General features: G+C 35.8%; 2 protein-coding genes across 2 annotated transcripts in view; one reads left to right on the plus strand and one right to left on the minus strand.

Annotated features, from left to right (window-relative positions):
* The window catches only part of lmna (lamin A), a 30326-nt gene extending 14487 nt beyond the window's left edge, over positions 1–15839 (plus strand). The window contains exons 4-14 of the mRNA XM_016554507.1: positions 8509–8665; positions 9451–9576; positions 9710–9880; positions 10096–10221; positions 10598–10818; positions 11541–11826; positions 11911–12018; positions 12100–12219; positions 12341–12400; positions 12860–13075; positions 13860–15839. Of these exons, the coding sequence (XP_016409993.1) occupies positions 8509–8665; positions 9451–9576; positions 9710–9880; positions 10096–10221; positions 10598–10818; positions 11541–11826; positions 11911–12018; positions 12100–12219; positions 12341–12400; positions 12860–13075; positions 13860–13895 (1627 nt within the window). The 3' untranslated portion in view covers positions 13896–15839. The remainder of the gene's footprint in view (positions 1–8508; positions 8666–9450; positions 9577–9709; positions 9881–10095; positions 10222–10597; positions 10819–11540; positions 11827–11910; positions 12019–12099; positions 12220–12340; positions 12401–12859; positions 13076–13859) is intronic.
* Positions 15840–16546: 707 nt separating this feature from the next.
* The window catches only part of pear1 (platelet endothelial aggregation receptor 1), a 40517-nt gene continuing 37927 nt past the window's right edge, over positions 16547–19136 (minus strand). Inside the window, exons 21-24 of the mRNA XM_016554508.1 lie at positions 18346–18472; positions 18186–18248; positions 17911–18111; positions 16547–17328 (exon numbers count right to left, since the gene is read on the minus strand). Coding sequence (XP_016409994.1) covers positions 17186–17328; positions 17911–18111; positions 18186–18248; positions 18346–18472 — 534 coding nt within the window. The 3' untranslated portion in view covers positions 16547–17185. The remainder of the gene's footprint in view (positions 17329–17910; positions 18112–18185; positions 18249–18345; positions 18473–19136) is intronic.

The following is a 19136-nucleotide window of genomic DNA, read 5'->3' on the forward strand; positions in this document are numbered from 1 at the left end:
AAGATATACTAAACTATATTTGATTGTGCTAAATTGGAACTATTGCAAGTAAACTTCAGGTACACTTTAAATATTTTGCATTTAAAGACTGATATTATTCAAAGATTCAATCATCACCAACAGTGACATTAAACACATTTTAGGCTTAATATTAAGAAATGTGCATTGTGCAAAAGTAGTACTTCAAATACAGTTTCATAATTTTTATAGCAAGTCTCGAGCGAATATCAGTAAATATGTTAATAGATTAAAACTTTGAAATGAATGTATTTTAAATATTACGTTTTTACTATGGTTAAACATAAACCTTATTAAATAAAGCAAACTTATTTTGTTTATTATTTCTAACAGCCATTTTCTATATTTCACATTAACACATTTACAGTTTTACACACATTTATACACTTCACGTGAGATGAAACACATTAGCTCTTTCTACTGTACTGAGAATGTCACGATGGATTCAGGCTAATCTTTACTCGGCCTGAAATGTGAAGCGAAATGATCATGTTTCTGAGTACGCTCAACAGATGTGAACACACACACACACTGTCAGTGAGAGAAATTTAGTCTCTCATTTGCACGTTTCTCAGACCATTAATCCACTGTAATCTCTCATTTCATTTAAGATGATTGTCATGCGCTCTTGAATACAGGGTGGTCTCTTAGCTCTGTCGTCATTCATGACAATGGCTGCACATCTGCGCTGAGCAAACATGAGTTACGAGCAGATTACAATCCCTATTCAAACCCTGCGTAATCTTGGGTAATCAGCATCAGCCTACTGTGCAGTCCACCCATGTACCATAAAGCATATCATTAAGGTTTAGGGTTTATGGCTCGGTGCTTGTTCAGAGGATGACCTATTGACAAACAGACAGATTGCATGGCAACTACATCACCTCAATGTCATTTCCTGTCCCTGTGCAGAAGGGGTTTACTGTCTCGCAGGTTTAGCAACAGCACACTTTTTTAAGGAAGGCAAACACCTCAAAAATAAAACGAATACATTTAAAAAATGAAAATGTATTTTCAATTATTAATTATCAAATTCATTTATCTTTATAATAATGGTCCTTAACATAGGCTTCATTTTTGTTCTTTTGTTCTTCTTCTTCTTCTTTTTTTTTTGAGATTTTAATGACAATTTCATCTGCATTTCACATGACTGTGATTCAAAAATAGACATTAAAATTAAATAAATAAAATGTAGTACCGTATTGGCCCGAATATAAGATGACCCTGATTATAAGACGACCCCCCCTTTTTCCAGATGTACCTTTTGGAAAAAGGCTTTTTAAAAACCAAATCTTGTTTTTTTTTCTCAGTAAAACACATTTTGTCTTCAATTATTTTCATATTGCATATTTTTCCTATTTTAATTTTTGTTTTGAAAGTATGGTAAAAACTGGTAAAATGTACCAACAATCACATTTAAAAAATATACACTTTTTGATATACCATAAAAAAAAATAAAAAAAACTGGTAGCCCATCTGAATTAGGACATTTAGGCTATCCATCTAATAGTAGCCTTCCAAAATCTTATTAACAGTAGAAGTTAAATCTTACTGTAGTCTTCAAATCTGGGTACTGTCTTGCGTTTTAAAATCACAAAGGGAGTTTGGTCCCATCAGGGTAACGTGACAGTCACGACTCGTGCAGCTGTAAGGTTTTCTTTTTCTTTTGTTTTTACTCGCGATCTTTACAACACGCATTACATTACGTATTTCATGGCACACTTGTTTTATGCGTATTTGGCGCCACCTATTGTTGTGGGTGTATTATTGACATGTCAAAGTCTAGACCCTGAATATAAGACGACCGTGTTTTTTCAGATGTATTTCCAAGAAAAAAACATCGTCTTATGTTCGGGTCAATACGGTATATATTTTTTCGGCTCGTTATTTTGGCCGTTTTTCTCTTACGGCTGAAAACCGAAAGTGCCATTTTCGGCTGATAATTTTCGGGGGCCGAAAATTCGGTGCATCCCTAATCATAAATTATAAATAATTTTAAAATAATGGGCATATAAAATGTCTCTAGTGTAGCTACTCGCCTAGACACGCATACATATTTGGTTAGACTCACACACCCAATTCTGATGGCTTTTTCAGCTCCATATTACAATCCTTTTCTTAAAATGTCAAATATAAGATGCGGACACACCACACACACTTAAACTTCATCCCAAACGCAGTGGTGCTTCATTTGATTGTGGTTGGATCTGGAAAAGCTTTGGACGGACTGACTCATTCGGTCTGTTATATAATCACCATCCACAGACTCTAAACTAAAGATCAAACATGTTTTTCATTTGCAAGTGATTTGTTGAGAATTCAGAGTGAACTTGTGTGCAGAGATGCTTCCACGTAAAACGAGAGTGTAGTTCAGTTAAGGCACCAAACCGTTACTGAAAGACAAATTTAGTTTAGAGTTAATTTAGAGTTAATTTATAAACAAAGCCTTGAATGTGTTTTAGATTCATTTGAACAGTATGAATATGAATCAGGAATGTTAAAGATAAACTCAGTAATTTGCTTCCTTTTTCAAAAAGTTTCAAGATGCCAACCCTTTTGTACTTAAAGAAATGAGCTGTTTATTTAATTAAAAAAATTATGTACACTAACATGAGATGACTTTAGTCACATTAGCTTAATAAAAGCTATTTTATGTTATTTTTGTTTAGTTGAAATACTACTTTCCTACTTATGTGAATACATTTAATACGCACTTTGCATTGAAACACGTTTTTTTATACCGTGAATTACCAGCTGTATTTTCTGCATTAAACTGTTCAATAAATCGATGTCATTGTGAAAGAGAAGGAATTGTCACGTGGCAGTGCCATGTGACTCATAGGCTGAACTGATGTTAGTCTTTTGCCAAACCACTTGTAATGGGGAACACTGGCAGAGTAGTACTGCACGCACACACACACACACACACACACACACACACACACACCATCTCCATCTCATTCTTAACTGAAGGCAGCTGCTAACAGGCGAACGTTATATTTGGAGAACCGGAGATGAGAGTGGAATCTCGTTATGTTTATTCCATGGAAAAATCAGTGGAAAACTGTTTATATTGTAAGGCCGGAGACCCTCCGATGCAGATTATGTTAGACTGGGCTTGTATAAAGACAGGGAGGAAGAGAAGGTTACTGTAATTGGTGCTGTTCTGGTGGCGTGTATGGGCCACGGGTGTAAGGGAGAGAGTGAGTCATCATCGCCGCCTAAGCGCAGAGCTGCCACGCTGGCAGAGCCTCAGTCTATCCTCCCTGTTGCAGAGTATGAAACAAAACACATATTTCGGCATATTGATAGATGTAGGTAGATTTTAAGTAGGTGTTTATAATCATATGTGACCCTACACACACATTCATGCATGCAGAGATGGAGAGAGGAGGCCAAATCTCAGCTCTCCATCATTGTTCTGTCTCAGAAATGCTTTTTCATTTGAATTGACATTAAAGATTGGACTCATTTGAGCCAGACTAGACAGAAGGATCAGATAAATCATGTAACGCTATTTCACTCCGAGGGAAATAGTTTTAGCATCTGTCATGTGCTAATGAATCGGGGAGGAGGAATAATGTTCTCTTTGTATTGGGTGTTCAAATTCAGCCGCGGTTACAGGATCTGGTATGATTATAGGACCACACCCTTCAAAACCACCATTAGGATTTAGTAGAATTATAACTTTTTTTTATTAATCATTTTCCTCAGGCTACCTTTACCATGTCTTTAAAAAAAAAAGAAAGAAAGAAAAATTCAATATAAGCTGTAATTTTCTTGATCAATGTTTTTGTCTTTGTTTCATTTTTTGTTTTCAGAAAATATTTAATTTCATTTTTCTTTTTATATCTTTTTCTTTTCCTTTTGAGATAAATGCTTAAGTGAATTTAAATGCTTATAAGCATAAACCTATTTGATATGATATTATTAACCTATTTAATAAGATTTAAGCCTAAAATATGGAAAAAATATAATTGTATATACAAAATGTGTTACAATATTGAGGTTTATTCTTAAAGCAAGCAAAACTACTTGCCAATGTGGTAGGAAAAATAAACATGAACAGTTTTGAAACAAGAACTAATGTCTTATGCAGTTTTGCCTGTCACATAATTTAATCTTGTTTTAAAAAGATTTCAATCTTTTTATAGAAAGCAAAATGCAAAAAAGACTAAATAATTGGAAAATTACAGTTTCAGAGGTGGGCTAAAACTGGAAGAAAAAAAAGAAGCTGAAAATATGGACATGTTGATGTATCTACAGTATGTTTAACATTTATTGTAATGTTAATAAAAGAAGAATAAATGTAGATTACTTAAGATGTATTAGATAAGCAAATATAACCCAGACAAGCCATAATCGTCCGTTGAGACAAACCACTGGGTATCTGCACCAACCTGTTCATGCTTTGATGATTTAGATTTGATTTGAATTTAAAATTGCAAAACTGTCTGGGACAAAAAGTCCTTTAACAGATCTGCTACCTGTATATATCAAATAGCAGGTAGTGTTCGAGGAAAGCTTAACTGCAGGAAATAATTTAGACTTATCCCTCAGTTTAAAAAACAAACAAACAAACTGAATCTATAGTAGTTTATGCTTACTCGCTTACTCAGTTTTTTCCTAGCTGGTGTAAGACTCTGTAAAGATTTATGTCTTTAATGTTTCAATGTTATTTTCAAATTTCAAACCATTATAGTTGGCCAATTCAGGTTTTGCATTGGTCTATTTTTAGTCAATGTTTATAATCGAGCATATTATACAACTCAGTCACCATCTTTTTTCTTCTGGCTATACATTTTTCCTTCTGTATGTTTGACTCGGTCTCCATGGAGGCCTCATGGTGGGCCTGCAGCCAGCGAAAGTGAGTCAGAATCGCCTCGACAATTAAAAAGGAAACGTTTATTCATAGTACAGTGGGAAAATGGGGAACCCCTGTATGAGACATTTCTGTTTTAAGATCGAGTCACGTGGCCACTCCACCCATATAGTAGAAGTGGAAAGTAGAAGTCACATTTACGTCAAAAGCAGTGAGTCAGTGTATTGTGGAGCTGAATGGAGGACGAGGAGGTAGATCTTGGGCTTTTAGTGATAAGGAGATGAATTGCACCAATATGTTTCAACCCAGTAAAATTTATTGATGCCCTGGAAGACTTATAGACTTACAGGAAGTCAATTTCATTGTCGTTCATTCAGGTAATCTGTATTTCAACATGCTGAAATAGAATGAAAATAAATGATTGTTGTCAAGTTAGAATATGGCAGGATATTTAGGGGGAAAAAATGAATATTGAGACATTAAACAGATTCCCCAACAATTTCCTTGATGCTTGCACAGACATACAAGCGTAAACTTTGTCCCGTTATAAACAATAAAATGGTCATAAAACACTCGACTGAAGATATGGATTTCCATATGTAACATTTGGTATTCTGTGCAAATATATTGAAACTTAGCAAATACAGATTGTAGTAATTGTTTTTGTTTGAGCTAAAGGAGATTTGATTTGACAGGCTCTAGTCCTTTATCATATTGATGAAGAGTTGTCAGACTGTGCGGTTTTACTATATGCTTTTTATGGCTTTACAAGTGCTTTGATGAATGCCTGCAGTCATTTTTCCTCTCAAAACCTCCAGCTGTTGCAGGTGACGGCTGTCATATGGTGCTTTTTGTAAAGCTTGTCAAGTTGCCGTTTTAGCAGTAAATATAGTGTTAGAGAGACCAAAATTTAGAGAATGCACTCATACACAAGACAATTTTTCCCCTGCCTGAGTGTGATAGTCCACAGCTTTTCATGAGGTTTTTGACTATTAATACATGGCTATCAGTTTTATTAACACTTATTCTGTGGGAAATATGTATCTGCTTTTGACTTCAATCTTTCAAATGGATGGTTTCGGCTCCAGTGGGGGTTTTTTTTATGTTGGGGAAACCCTGTTCGTGGTCAGCGCTTTCTCAGAGATGGCCACATGTGAAATATTTCCACGGCACTTTGCCATGGTAACATGGCAAAACATTCAGAGTGTTTTAGTTTGTGGGTTTCTTTTTCGTCACAAAAGAGGACAAAGATAGCTGTGATTCATAGAGGGGCTGGAGGCCGACCTGGTACATTCCTCTCCTCCTCTCTCTCTCTTTCTTTCTCTCCCTCCCTCAACTGGCTCTTTTTGTGCCTGAAATGTTTCCACTGGATCAAAGATGCCAAGCCAAACCCTTTTCCATTTTCTTTCTCTCACACACATAGGCTACAACTCTGCACACAAAGTACACACTTTTAATGAAAACTTACTGGAATTGCTTTTATAGTTTTTTTTCTGGGTTTAATAAAGACTCAAGTTTTTCAAATGCTTTTTTACTCAACGTATTGACTATAACACACTTTATTTTCCAGTTAGTTTTCTTAGCTCCCATCACTCAAATCTGGATTCATTCAAAGTTGACCATTTGCAGTGTAAACTTCGACCAGGTCGGTTCAGTCAACAAGGACATTGTGACCCGGAACAGAGGAGACGATAACACATGTTCTTCTATTGTCTACTTTAAACAGCCTCTGGTTGGTTTGGCTTCCTGTGGGTAGATCCTGGAGATGTTGGGAACTAAAACAGCAAAACAAATACAGTAGCAGAAAAAAAATTTTACGCCAAATTAAAAAAATAATAGAACAAATAACAAACGTTAGACCACATGAGGCTCTTAAACTTTTATTGTTTCCTCCAAATGTGGCTTGCTCCACTGTGAGTGTCGTTTTTAAAACTATCTGCTCGATATTATGTAACCAGAATAAGTATAGAACAAAAAAAGTACATTTAGGGAGCTGACAAGAACAAGCTGGTTTTTAATTACCAAATGTCCTAAACAGAAGAGGTTATGTGTTTACCATTGGCTTAGCACAAATATGCCCACCCGCTGTTTACACACCTTCGTTGTAACCCACCTACTGTCTGTGTCTATTAAAAGTTTAATGAGCAGATTTAGGCTAATTTTTCCACATAAACACTGTATTCCGCTAAGGGTCAATGCTTGGTTTTATTTCTGTAGCCTGAACAGCTAAAATACATGGATTTGTGAGCTTTTTTTCAGTTCTAGTTTCAGTGTTCCTCAGAAATAGTGATGAATGGCACCTCAAAGGCCTCTCTGCAAAAGCTCTTGCATATTTTCCCTGCAAAACATTTTTTTTTTTTTTATATATTTTTGAATTTCAGTAACCTGAAATTCAAAAACTGTTAAAACCTTGAAGTCAAAAACGATAAGTAGCCTAATGAATGACCTTGTTCATTTGTGAATAGTTATCGAGTGAGTAATAATGCATATTAGTCCTCGAGAGGCCTTTATCTAAGTCAGGGAGGATAACTTTCATACATTTAACGGTTTTTCATGTTCCCAGCCTCTTGAAGCTTTTTAGTGAAGGTATGTGGCTGTCAAGTGAAGAATGTGACCTAACAAAACCTCTGTTGTTGTGAATGGGAAGTTGGTTGAATTACTTTTCTCAGGAAGGGGTCCTGATGGAATGCTCCACTGAACAGAGAATATAAACTCCAGAAGTTAGTAGGTTTAGTCAGTTGGTTGAGTTTTTAGTTTGTAGTCTGAGTGTACTTCAGTTTGGAAGGAGTTTTGTGTGTGGGAAAGGTGCCTTAGGGACTGAAGTGTGGCACAGTTGTAATTGTTTCAAGCCCTGTTTGGCCATCAATCACATCACTAATTTTGGAGCAGCTATTTTACAGGCCTTGTGAAATCTGATCTGGGAATGCACAGAGAAGAACTCTAAACCTAAACACTTGTTTTGAGAGAGAACAGATACGAGTGTTGATAAATTGTACTCTCATTTTAGAATGTAAGACCTTATTATCCTTCTATGTTTTAAAGCTGTAAACCTGAACCTTACGTTGCCTTAATTCGTTTGATGCCATAACAAAACCACCAGTCATCTTTTATTTATTGAAGTGTTTACCGTTCTGTGTTTTTATTAGGGTTTGTATGGTTCCTTTCTGCAATTTCGAAATGAACAACACTGCAGTCACACACATATGGTTTAAATTCACTGTTGGAGGCTCTGTTTCAGAGAGAGGGTTCTTAAGATTATTGTTTACAGATTTTAAAAGGTCCTTGGTTTTGGTATGAAATCCCAGGCAAAATTGTGGGCAGTCTGCTGTTCATTTGCTCTGAACTGATTATTCCAGCTTTCCTACTTGGCAAACATATTCAGTCAAGCTTATGGATCCAAATCAGATGCATATTTTACAGTCTTAGATCAGTTCTGACAGCCGAAAAGATCTGATCCGCTCCTGAGGTGCTTTACTCCGGCCATGGTGCCACGCTAGTGTAGTTGCTCACAATTTTTTGATACAGGAGACTTTCCACTCAAACCACAACGTGCATGAATGAATATAATAATCTGACTATTCAGAATCTAATTGAGATAATTGTATTCCTCTGTGTGCCGAGAGGAAACAAAACGCTCTAATGCCTTCTTTGTGTTTTTATAACTGTAGGAATAGTAAGAAAGAGGCAGATCTGGAATCGGCTCTGGCCAGACTGAAGGATCTGGAAGCTCTGCTGAACTCAAAGGACGCGTCTCTCTCCACAGCACTGGGGGAGAAGAGATCACTGGATGTCGAAGTCAGAGATCTGAAAGCCCAGCTGGCCAAGGTGACGACTCTATAAAAAGCTGTATGTCTAAGTGTTTGGGAGCTGTGGTTAAAGTTCTGGGTTAGTGACCAAAAGGTTGCAGTTTGTGCCATTATTATGTACATGTGCAGGGTACTTTAGGTTGCTCCGAAGTGACTACTTGCTTGCTTAAGCCAGGGAATATGATTTAGCACTATTTTTGCCAATAATATACTGGGAATATGATAGAGCTAAATCATATTCCCATAGGCTATATATATAGGCATGAATTATTATTCTTTTAATCTTTATGAATTAGTTCAGCTTTCTAAGGAAAAAATGGCAAAATTAAATTACTAATTTTCTCAAAACAAATCTTCTACAGTTTGCTGAAGTACATTTATCTGGTTTAGATCAGTGGTTCTTGACCAGGGAACCCCAGTAGCTACTAAAATGTAGTTACATTAATATTATATTAATATAAAAATAATAAAAAACACAAAAAATAAATATGTAAAACATTAAACTCGTATTAATGTTTATTTTTATTTATTAATTATAAACTCATGTGTTTTTTTAAATTATTACAATATAAATATCAGAAGTGCATATCAGCTTAGATAGGAGGGTTTTCTAGTATTGTCTACAAAGAGGAGACTAGGAGTCAAAAATGTTAAGAGCCACAAGATTAGATGTTTGTTAGACGTTTAGATATATTTATAAGAAAACAAAACTTCTAATAGGGTTTTAATAAGTGTTTTGCATAGTATGTTGCTTTTAACTTTGAATTTATATAGAAGTTATTGAAGTGAATATGTGTGTTGCAGCTGGAGGGCAGTCTGAATGATGCTAAGAAGCAGCTACAGGATGAAATGCTACGACGTGTGGACGCTGAGAACCGAATCCAGACCCTGAAAGAGGAGCTGGAATTCCAGAAAAACATCTACAATGAGGTCTCACAAACACATCTATTTATGCTGAGCTCTCCTATGCATATAAAGTAAAAAAAAAAAACTCATACATGAAGACTGAAACAAAGACAGGCAGGACTTTCTCCGTTACTCTAATCTATTGTCTTTTTTCCAGGAGCTCCGTGAATCTAAGCGTAGGCATGAGTCACGTGTGGTGGAAATCGACAGCGGCCGTCATTCGGATTATGAGAGTAAACTGGCCGAGGCTTTGACTGAACTTCGCAACCAACACGAAGAGCAGCTTCGCATCTACAAGGATGAAATTGAAAAGACCTACAACTCCAAGGTAATACAACAAGCTGTCAAATGTGGTGGATTTACAAATGTCTTTGAGGATCCACATCTCTGTATCTCCCCAGGGGCGCCTGGTTAAACCGGGCCCGCCCTGTATACATATTTGCTGACTGATCTGTTGCCAGTCGTATTTGTTAAAAAAATTAATATATAAAGACATACAGCATATCTGTCAGTTAAATGTCATCCTGTGTTATCTGTGTGTAGCTGGAGAATGCCCGTCAGTCGGCTGACAGGAACAGCCATTTGGTGGGAGCCGCCCATGAGGAACTGCAGCAGACACGTTTGAGGCTGGAGGGTGTGACCTCTCAGCTCACTCAGCTACAGAAACAGGTACACACACATACATACAAGTATTTATTGCAGTGCTGGCAAGGCAGCAACGTGTTGAAATTCCTCAAACCTGTACATGTGTACCACAATGCTCCTACAATAGAATAACTTGCAATAGAACTCTCCGCAAATCACTTTTTTTAACTCCACCCTCAGAAACTATGTTGGTAAAACATAACTAGAAATTCATCCACTTAGTCACAAGGAAAACTTCACAGATCTATTATTTTCTAGTGTACTGGAATATTCCTACAAACGTATTATTTTTAAGGATTTTATCATAAAGAAAGAACACAATTTGAATTTAAGTTTGAAAATCAGACCCATAGAATTTCTTTACATTATTTAAATTGCACGATCGTGCTCTCTTCATTAGTTGTCTGCTCGTGAGGCGAAGATCCGTGAATTGGAGGAGGCTCTATCCAGAGACAGGGACATGATGCGCCGTCGTATGGAGGACAAGGAGAAAGAGATGGCCGAAATGAGGCATCGCATGCAGCAACAGTTGGACGAGTACCAGGAGCTGCTGGACATTAAGCTCGCACTCGACATGGAGATCAGTGCCTACCGGAAGCTTCTGGAGGGCGAGGAAGAGAGGTGAGCAATGGGATATTGCTTGTTGCACACATGCAAATGTTGCTACTAGTAAATAATAGAGCTGTCAATTGCTTTAAAATTTGTAATCAAATTAATTGCATGATATTTTGATCAAATTAACTGCAACAGTATTTGCTGAATAAGTATTGAAAAGTTGATTAAATTACATTTTTAATATTTAGTTTATAATATTTAATTTAATTTAAATATTTATTTTATTTTTTATTAAAAATAGATTACATTTTTGCTGGTTTGATTTTTTTCAGATGCTTTTCAAATTAAAGTTAGATAAGAAATATTAGTTAAAATATTTATTTAAAAATTATTAATGTTATCATTTTTTGTTAATGTTTTTATTACATTTAGAAAAAAACAAATTTGAGATAAATTAATATCAATAAAACATACACATAAAGACAGTTTTTAGTTTAGTTAATTTTTAATACAGCGTTAATGATTCTGATTAATTCTTTTATACAATTTCTAACTAAAAGACAAAAAAGTGTATTAATAAAACTATTTGAAATTTGAATCATTTTAAATCTAAGAGCAAAAGCATGAATGATATTCTGATTAATTAATTGCATATATCAATATTTGCTAAGTAAAGCCCTCAAATGAAGATGATTATACTAATTACAATAGGACTTGTGGTGAATATCAGCCTCATGCATTTACTCAAAAACCGTCCTCACATCCTTTGTCCCGCTATCCCTGTTTAGGCTGCGTCTCTCCCCGAGTCCTCCTCCTGTCCGTGGGGTGACTGTAACCCGCTCCTCGGGATCGGGAACTCATTCACGTGTGGTCCAGAGCAGCACCAGTCGTACCTCTTCAGGCAGCGCTAAAAAACGGCGCTTGAACGATAATGACAGCGATGCCTCCAGCGTGGTCGGTGGAACTGTTACTCGCACACGAGTCGCCCAGCAGGCCTCTGCCAGCGGTCGCGTGACCGTGGACGAAGTGGACATGGAGGGCAAATATGTACGGCTCAGTAACAAGTCTGACCAGGTGAGAAGAAAAAGGAGCTTTGGCCACCAATAAAAAGGAATGAATTATTATTTACTTTTTATTAAATTAATCTTCTTCCTCCAGGATCAAACTATGGGTAACTGGCAGGTGAAGAGGCAGATTGGTTCCGGCACTTCCATCGTCTACAAGTTCCCACCAAAATTTATTCTGAAGGCAGGACAGACTGTCACAGTATGTATCGATTTACCACATTATAGTCACCTTTAGTTGCTTTTGAATTCCTGACTTACTTCAGTGTCTCTCTGCTGTCAGATTTGGGCCTCTGGAGCTGGAGGAATCCACAACCCTCCTTCTGACCTGGTGTGGAAGACCCAGAACTCTTGGGGCAGTGGAGATCTGTTCCAGACCACCCTCATCAGCTCCACTGGGGAGGTGGGATCATGTTAAATCAAACCATGCAGCCAGCTTTGTTTGAATAAGGTTTTATTTGATTCAAGGTAGCCAAGTGACTCATTCACTTCCCTTTTTTCTTTATTTATTTGTGTTTCTCCAGGAAATGGCCATGAGGAAGGTCACACGCACTCTATTCCAGGATGAGGATGATGATGATATGGTACGTAATCACTAGCATGTCTCAAAAAGTTAATGTAGTAATCTATTTTTTTTATATATATATTTTGAGTTTTGCCAGGTTCAATTAAAAACATGAAAGTGCACAACACCAAGACCAAATGTAGCTCGATTGATGTGAATAAGTCTGGCTTCACAAAGTAAGACTAACGTTTTAACATGACTTTTTGATGAATTATTGCTTTAGGTCGACCGAAATTGAACACATTTTCTGCACAGTATAAAGTGTATAATGTGTTACATAACCACTTTGAACATCATCTTGTTTCTTTACACAGTATACTTTTGTTAATGGCTGTTTGTTGGGTTTGTTTGGGTGTAGCCTTCTCACGGTGAATCATAGCGCTAAAATGAACTGAGAGCAGGCAGAATTCATCTCTATAATAAGATCCATATCCGTTCTCAGTCTCAGTTGCTCTCTGTTTACTGTCTCCCCCTGCAGGCCGCCCACAGCACATGCGGGGATGGTGAGTATAACCTCCGCAGCCGTACGGTGGTGTGTGGCTCATGCGGGCTGCCGTCAGATAAAAACAACAGCTGTGTGTCGGCCAGCTCTGGAGTGTCGAGTGCATCTCGCTCGTTTAGCAGCGGAGGGGGGCTGCCTGAAGCATTTGTCTCTCCCTCACACTTTATTGTGAGCAATGACAAACGCAGACAGGTTTGTATTTTTTTTATTTACAGTAGATGAGTTGCACCAGTATTTATTTATTTTTTAAATTTCTGTCTCTTTCTGTCACTTTATTTTGAACTTTCAAATATTTTGTGTTAGATGACATAATCTGGTGTGTGTAAAAAAAAGAAGAAGAGTTTGTTATTGCGTTTAGTCTTAGATTAAAAAATGATAAAGATTTTTTGTATATTATAATTTTATTTTAACTGTTTTTAAACAAATATTTACAACATAACCTTAAGAGTAAAATAATTAATTAAAAAAAACATATCCATGTAACATTTTTTGTCTTAATTAAAAAAATTTTTTTTTTAATGAATCGGATTTTTGTTACTAAAAAAAGAACATTAAAACTTTTTAAATCAATGAACAATGAATCAGTGTTATTTTAAGTTAATTAAATAATAATAATAATAATTATAATAATAAAAATGATTTTGTTTGTAACTAAGACCTAAAACAACAATAGCATCTGAAAAACTTAGTAGCAAAGTTTTAATGTATTTTAATGTTTTTAAAAATCTAATTTTACGATTAAAAAGATGAACAAAAAATCCGAAAAAATTAAGTTGCCAAAAATTGCTTTAATCGATTTGATTGATTCTTTGCTACTTTGATATTATCTAGATTTTTTTGTTAACATTAAATTATGATTTAATGTTTTGTGAGGAATTTATTATCAGTAAAACAGAAGCATTGTAATAAGCAAAGGTTTGCAGAAGTCTTATTAAATTTACATTCATTTCCCTCTCTCTCTTTCTCTCTCTCTTAGGCTGGACCCAAACTAGACAACTGCTCCATTATGTAGGCAAGCTGTAGACAGCCCTGACCATCTGTCCTTTCACACAAACCAGGAGGAATTCATCCAACAATTAGTTTCTTTTTGGATTATGTCTTATTATTACATGATATATTTTGTACTTCAGTTTTTGTTTTGTATTTCATAATCTGCGGGGTAGATTTTTGGCTTTTGTATGGCATAAGGCTTCATACGCTGGCAGCTTGTAGGCTGTAGTTTGCGATTATTATGTACAGTGTTACTCTAATATATTTGCATGGTGGCCTGGCAGCAGCTTCAAAATAATCGTACTGTACTCAGGGAGAGAGGCGAACGGAGCACTTCACACTCACACCATGAGCTCTCAACGGGAATGCTGTCGGAATGCAACACGCACAGTTATTACACCTTCTCCAAGACTAAACTCTCATTTTAGCGCAGACTGGCTATCTAGCTTATATATGAGGACAAACAGTGAGCGTCAGTTAATGTAAGACCGGAAATGAGGGCTCATTCGTTATTGTCCCAAACTTCGTCAGTAAGTAATTTGTCAGTAGGTTTTATGTTTTTTTTCGTGCTACCTCTTGCAGTTATGTGATCGAAATTATGTGCATCTACAAAAGGGAAAGGAAAGTGAGTAATTCTATGCAGTTTTGTTACAATAGAAATACAGATCTTCTGGATGTAAAACTGCTTCGTGCCTTGATACAATTGCACAGTTGAATAGGTACTTTGTGTCATTTGGCAGTGCGTGTACAAGCTCTGACTAGACAGCAGTATGTCGTGTCTTGCGTAATAAGTGTTATAGGATGTTTCTGAAAGACTTGAAGCAACTATAAAACTAATCCAAAGAAAAGCTCCTTAGCAGTTTGCAATTGCCAAGACGTTGTCAACATGTTAAACAAAAGCTTACTAATTGTTTTAGAAGGAAAACTTTTGAAGTTTACTTGCAGAGAAAGACATATCTGATGTATTATGTTACCGGAGAATCATGTTGTGTTTAAAGTACTGAGTACTAAACTATTGCCGGTTTAAAGAGATGTATTTTTGTTTCAAAGCTTAGAGGCAGAATAATTAAATATGCAAAGTGACCACCGTCATTCCCAGCTTTAATGCTCTGTTATTTTTATGTTTTTTTATGACACTTGAAATGTTTGAGTTTTATTATAAACTCAAATTTACATGTACACTAAAACATCTGTATTTCTCTATGGGACTGAGTGTTGATTTGCTCTTGTCACTCCTCTCTTGCAGTAGATGATCCAGTTCCTCATCTGGACCGCTGTAAGGCTCCAGTAATCTGAGCAGTCTGTCCTTCCCTTCAGTGCACACATGTCCAGTCCGTTTAGGGCAATTTGAGAACCAAATTCAAGACTTAAAACAAAAAAATTTGTTTCAGAAAGTTGGAACAGCTTTCATCATAGGAAATTAAGAACATAACCGAGCCTCCCACAGCTCTCCAGACAGAGGAATGGATATTGCTGACATTATTGCTTTGCAAAGCTTTGGGTTTCTAAAGGTGAATTTTGGGATAGTGTATCTATTTTTTCTATATATACTTAAGAATTGTGGTTTTGTATTTCCACTTAAATAGCCATTGACATTATTGTAATAAGCCATGTATTTTCGTTTTTTGAAACTGATAATGGATTTCAGTTGTTTATTTGTTGGCATCTTTGGCAAAGTTGCCTTATGCAAAGAAAGACTTACTGATAACCAAATCTAGAGTGATAAACGAATCATGTTTCACTTTATTTTGAAATGTTGTTTTTAGTTAGATGGCTAATTTCGTGAAGGCTTTGTATAAAAAAAAAATCAAACAGACTGCAGGGCAATGCAGGGATTTTTTTTTTTGTCTTTATAATTATCATTTACTGTTTTGTGAGAAATTTCAGAATTGTTGTGAAACCTTGTTATAAACTGCCTTTAAATTTTTTTCCAGTTGTAACAAATAAAACCTTTCTGACTTTTTCATTTGCTCTCTGTGTGTGTGAGTGGTATTGCGTGTGCGAACATTTGACTATTTACTGTTGATGTTTTATTGAAACTCTATTTATTTTTATATAATTTAGGCTATTTTATTTTAAAGTCTTGTTTTAGTACCATCAAAGTTAAAAATGGAGAGAGTTTCAATAAGAAGCCCGATTTTAGATATTGATTGATGAAAGGTTACATGTTTAGGCCTTTATCTACCGATTACAATTTATTAGGAATTACGATTTATGAATTACAAAACACGCATACATCACGTTTCACAACGTGCTGACGTTTACCTCAAGCGTGAGCTCACGAACGCGCGGTTGACAGTTACCCGGAAGCGATGGTTTATTGTGTAAGAAGTTTAACATATTACTAGCGTTTTTTTTTCTCACAGACACTTTATAGTTTCGCTTCAGAAAACATTGATTCATCAGCTGCAGCCGTATGGATAAGAGTTGTGTTCGTGTTTTTTAAGCGTCAACTTGGGGGACCCTTCTATGTACAATAAATGAGTCCGAAATAAACTGATGGATTATTTTCTACAAGTCTCATCTGGGTCCCCATTAGGGTGAGCAACTTAAATTACAAAATTAGCATTTTTGGTTGGAGTATCACTTAAATCACAGACAACGAGATTCATGACAAGTTGTGCTTGAAAACTTTGATTTTATTTACACTATTTACAATTGTTATTGGTTGAACTCAACTGACATTCATAGTAAAATGTTCCGAATGTTGGATCTTACAAACACGAAAACTTGTTCTGTAGCTGTTAAAAATGATATTATTTACACCCTGATTACCAGATTAGATAAGAAACATGAATAGCATTTAAAACAGAAAAATATGTAGCATTTAACCCATTAATGCCCAGATCAGATTTTCTTTACTTGCACATCTTTTATATGAGCATATGTGCCATTCTTTTGCAGTTTTTCCACATAAGATTTAATACAGCAATTTGTGATAGGTGAAAAGATTTTTGTAGTGAAGCTCCAACAAGTCATCACATGACATCCAGCAAGTGTCGAAATCTCTTTCTAAGGCTGTCTTTTTGTATGCCAGTAGTTAAGCCACCCAAAAATATTGTCGGAAGAAAATGAGAAATAAAGTCCTTGGCAACATCCACAGGCTTGAATGGGTTAAATGCCTGTAAATGTGATCTTTTTCTCCATGAACGTTCAGTGGTTGTTAGTGTTGTCCAGCAGATGGCAGTATTGCGCAGTTTTGGTGGCATCCATCCATTCATCTGTGGTGGGCAGTATTTCACGATCCAGTTTGTAAAGCTGACTCTTGTGTTTGGCAGTGAGTTTTGCGAAGAACCAAAGTCTGTAAGGAGATCAGTGGGGCAGTCTTCGTGGCGATGGAGAGGGTGGTCTCCGCACTGGGGGCAGATCATAATGCCCAGGAATGTGGCTGTTGATGGGCAGATCATAGTGATTCTGAGGTTCCTGTTCCACAACGTTGCCAAGGGAACAGTGTTCTGAAATACAGTGAACAAACATATTTTAAATGCTGTACCAGACAATACTCCAAAGCCATCATGTTGTCATGTACCCTTATGGCAAAAAAAAACAAAAAACTTTAAAATCATCTATTTCATATTAACATATTTTGGTCATTTTTTAATATATTGTTAATCTAAATATATTTGTATTGTCAAAAATATAAATTAAAAATGCATTTTGCATCTGGCCCTCTGAAGTAAATTTTGTAATGTATTTTGGCATTTGAAAGTAAAAAAATATATATATACTACATTTAAAAAATATATTTCCCAAAGCTGTTGTTTACAGCATATATATTTAATATTAATATTAAATATATTATTATTAATTAATATTTTAATATCTATCTATCTATCTATCTATATATTAGACTTGTGCAGGTATTCGGTAATGCGATATATCACGGTAATGAATATGCACGATATTGTTATCCTGGGCACTTCTAAATATAAAAATGTATAATTACTAATTGTAGACATTTTAGTTACTAAAATATAATTTTTTTGTCAACATTCTCACATCACAGAGCAATACCCAATTTATTTTAATATAACTACCTCTGCATGACAGAGTGGAGGGAGTCATAAGCGGTGGGCTGATTTCAGTGTAGGATCTTTCACGAGGCACTGCAGACTTCATCTCCATGTAGCTGCTCTCCGGAGGACAAGGTGGCAGGCCAGGCAGATCTTTGATGGTGGCATATGGGTTCTCACTGTTGAGAGAGCTGCTGCTCACTGCCACACATGAATCCTTCAACTCTGCAACCACATGTTAGACACAACACAGATATATAGAAGAACATGTAGAAGAAGAATATCTGGGGGACTTTTACCTTTGTTGTAGTGCTTTCCAAGAGTAGCACTATAGCTGTAACTTCGATCGATGCCAAAAGCCCCTGCAAACACAATAAGACCTTATTCAATTTACTTGGACAGAACAAACTAAAAATATAGTGCAGTCAAACGGTGAAACTGTTTCCCAGTATCTATTACCTGGATCTTTAGGTGGCTCCTGGTGTTTCCAGCCTGGAGGAAGAGTTGCATTAGTGTCAGCCACAAACAGACCTCTCCTCTCTCTCTCCATGTTCTTCAGACTGCAGAACAGCTGGTTGTTGGTGTTCTGTCAAACCGTGAGACATAAAGGAAAGTTGTGTTTGTTATATGTGCAAAATTCTGCTTTTGTAATCAATACTGCACAGCCCACTACTGCTGACAGTGATAACTGATTAGAGGGTTATGCATAAATAATTGTATAAATTAAGAAATAACCAAATCTTATGGAAGTCAACTTCTATAGAAGTGCATTTCCACCACACAAGAAAAACATGCTTTGGTAAATCACAGTTATGACAAATTCATAATTATAGTATTAAAAAGTAGAAATTATGACATACCAAGTCTTAAAAAGAGATATATTATGAATTATGAGATTTTTTTATGAGAAGTCAATAATGACATTAAAAGTAAATACAAATATTTGGTTATCCTTTATTTTAAGGTGTCATTGTTACAGTGTAATCATACATTTACTGTAATGTACTGTACATGTACTTACTATATGGTTAGGGTTTGTCTTAGGGTAACTTGCATGTAATTATGCATAATAATAATTATTATAATAGTATGTACATGTAACCAGTGTTGGGAAGGTTACTTTGGAAATGTAATAGGTTACAGATTACAAGTTACCCTATTTAAAATGTAATAGTAGTGTAACTTTTTCAATTACTTTATTAAAGTAATGTAACTGATTACTTTTTGATTACTTTTCTAAATTTCTAATG

Source organism: Sinocyclocheilus rhinocerous, unplaced genomic scaffold (assembly GCF_001515625.1).
Source record: "Sinocyclocheilus rhinocerous isolate Xijiao unplaced genomic scaffold, SAMN03320098_v1.1 scaffold616, whole genome shotgun sequence".
NCBI lineage: Eukaryota > Metazoa > Chordata > Actinopteri > Cypriniformes > Cyprinidae > Sinocyclocheilus > Sinocyclocheilus rhinocerous.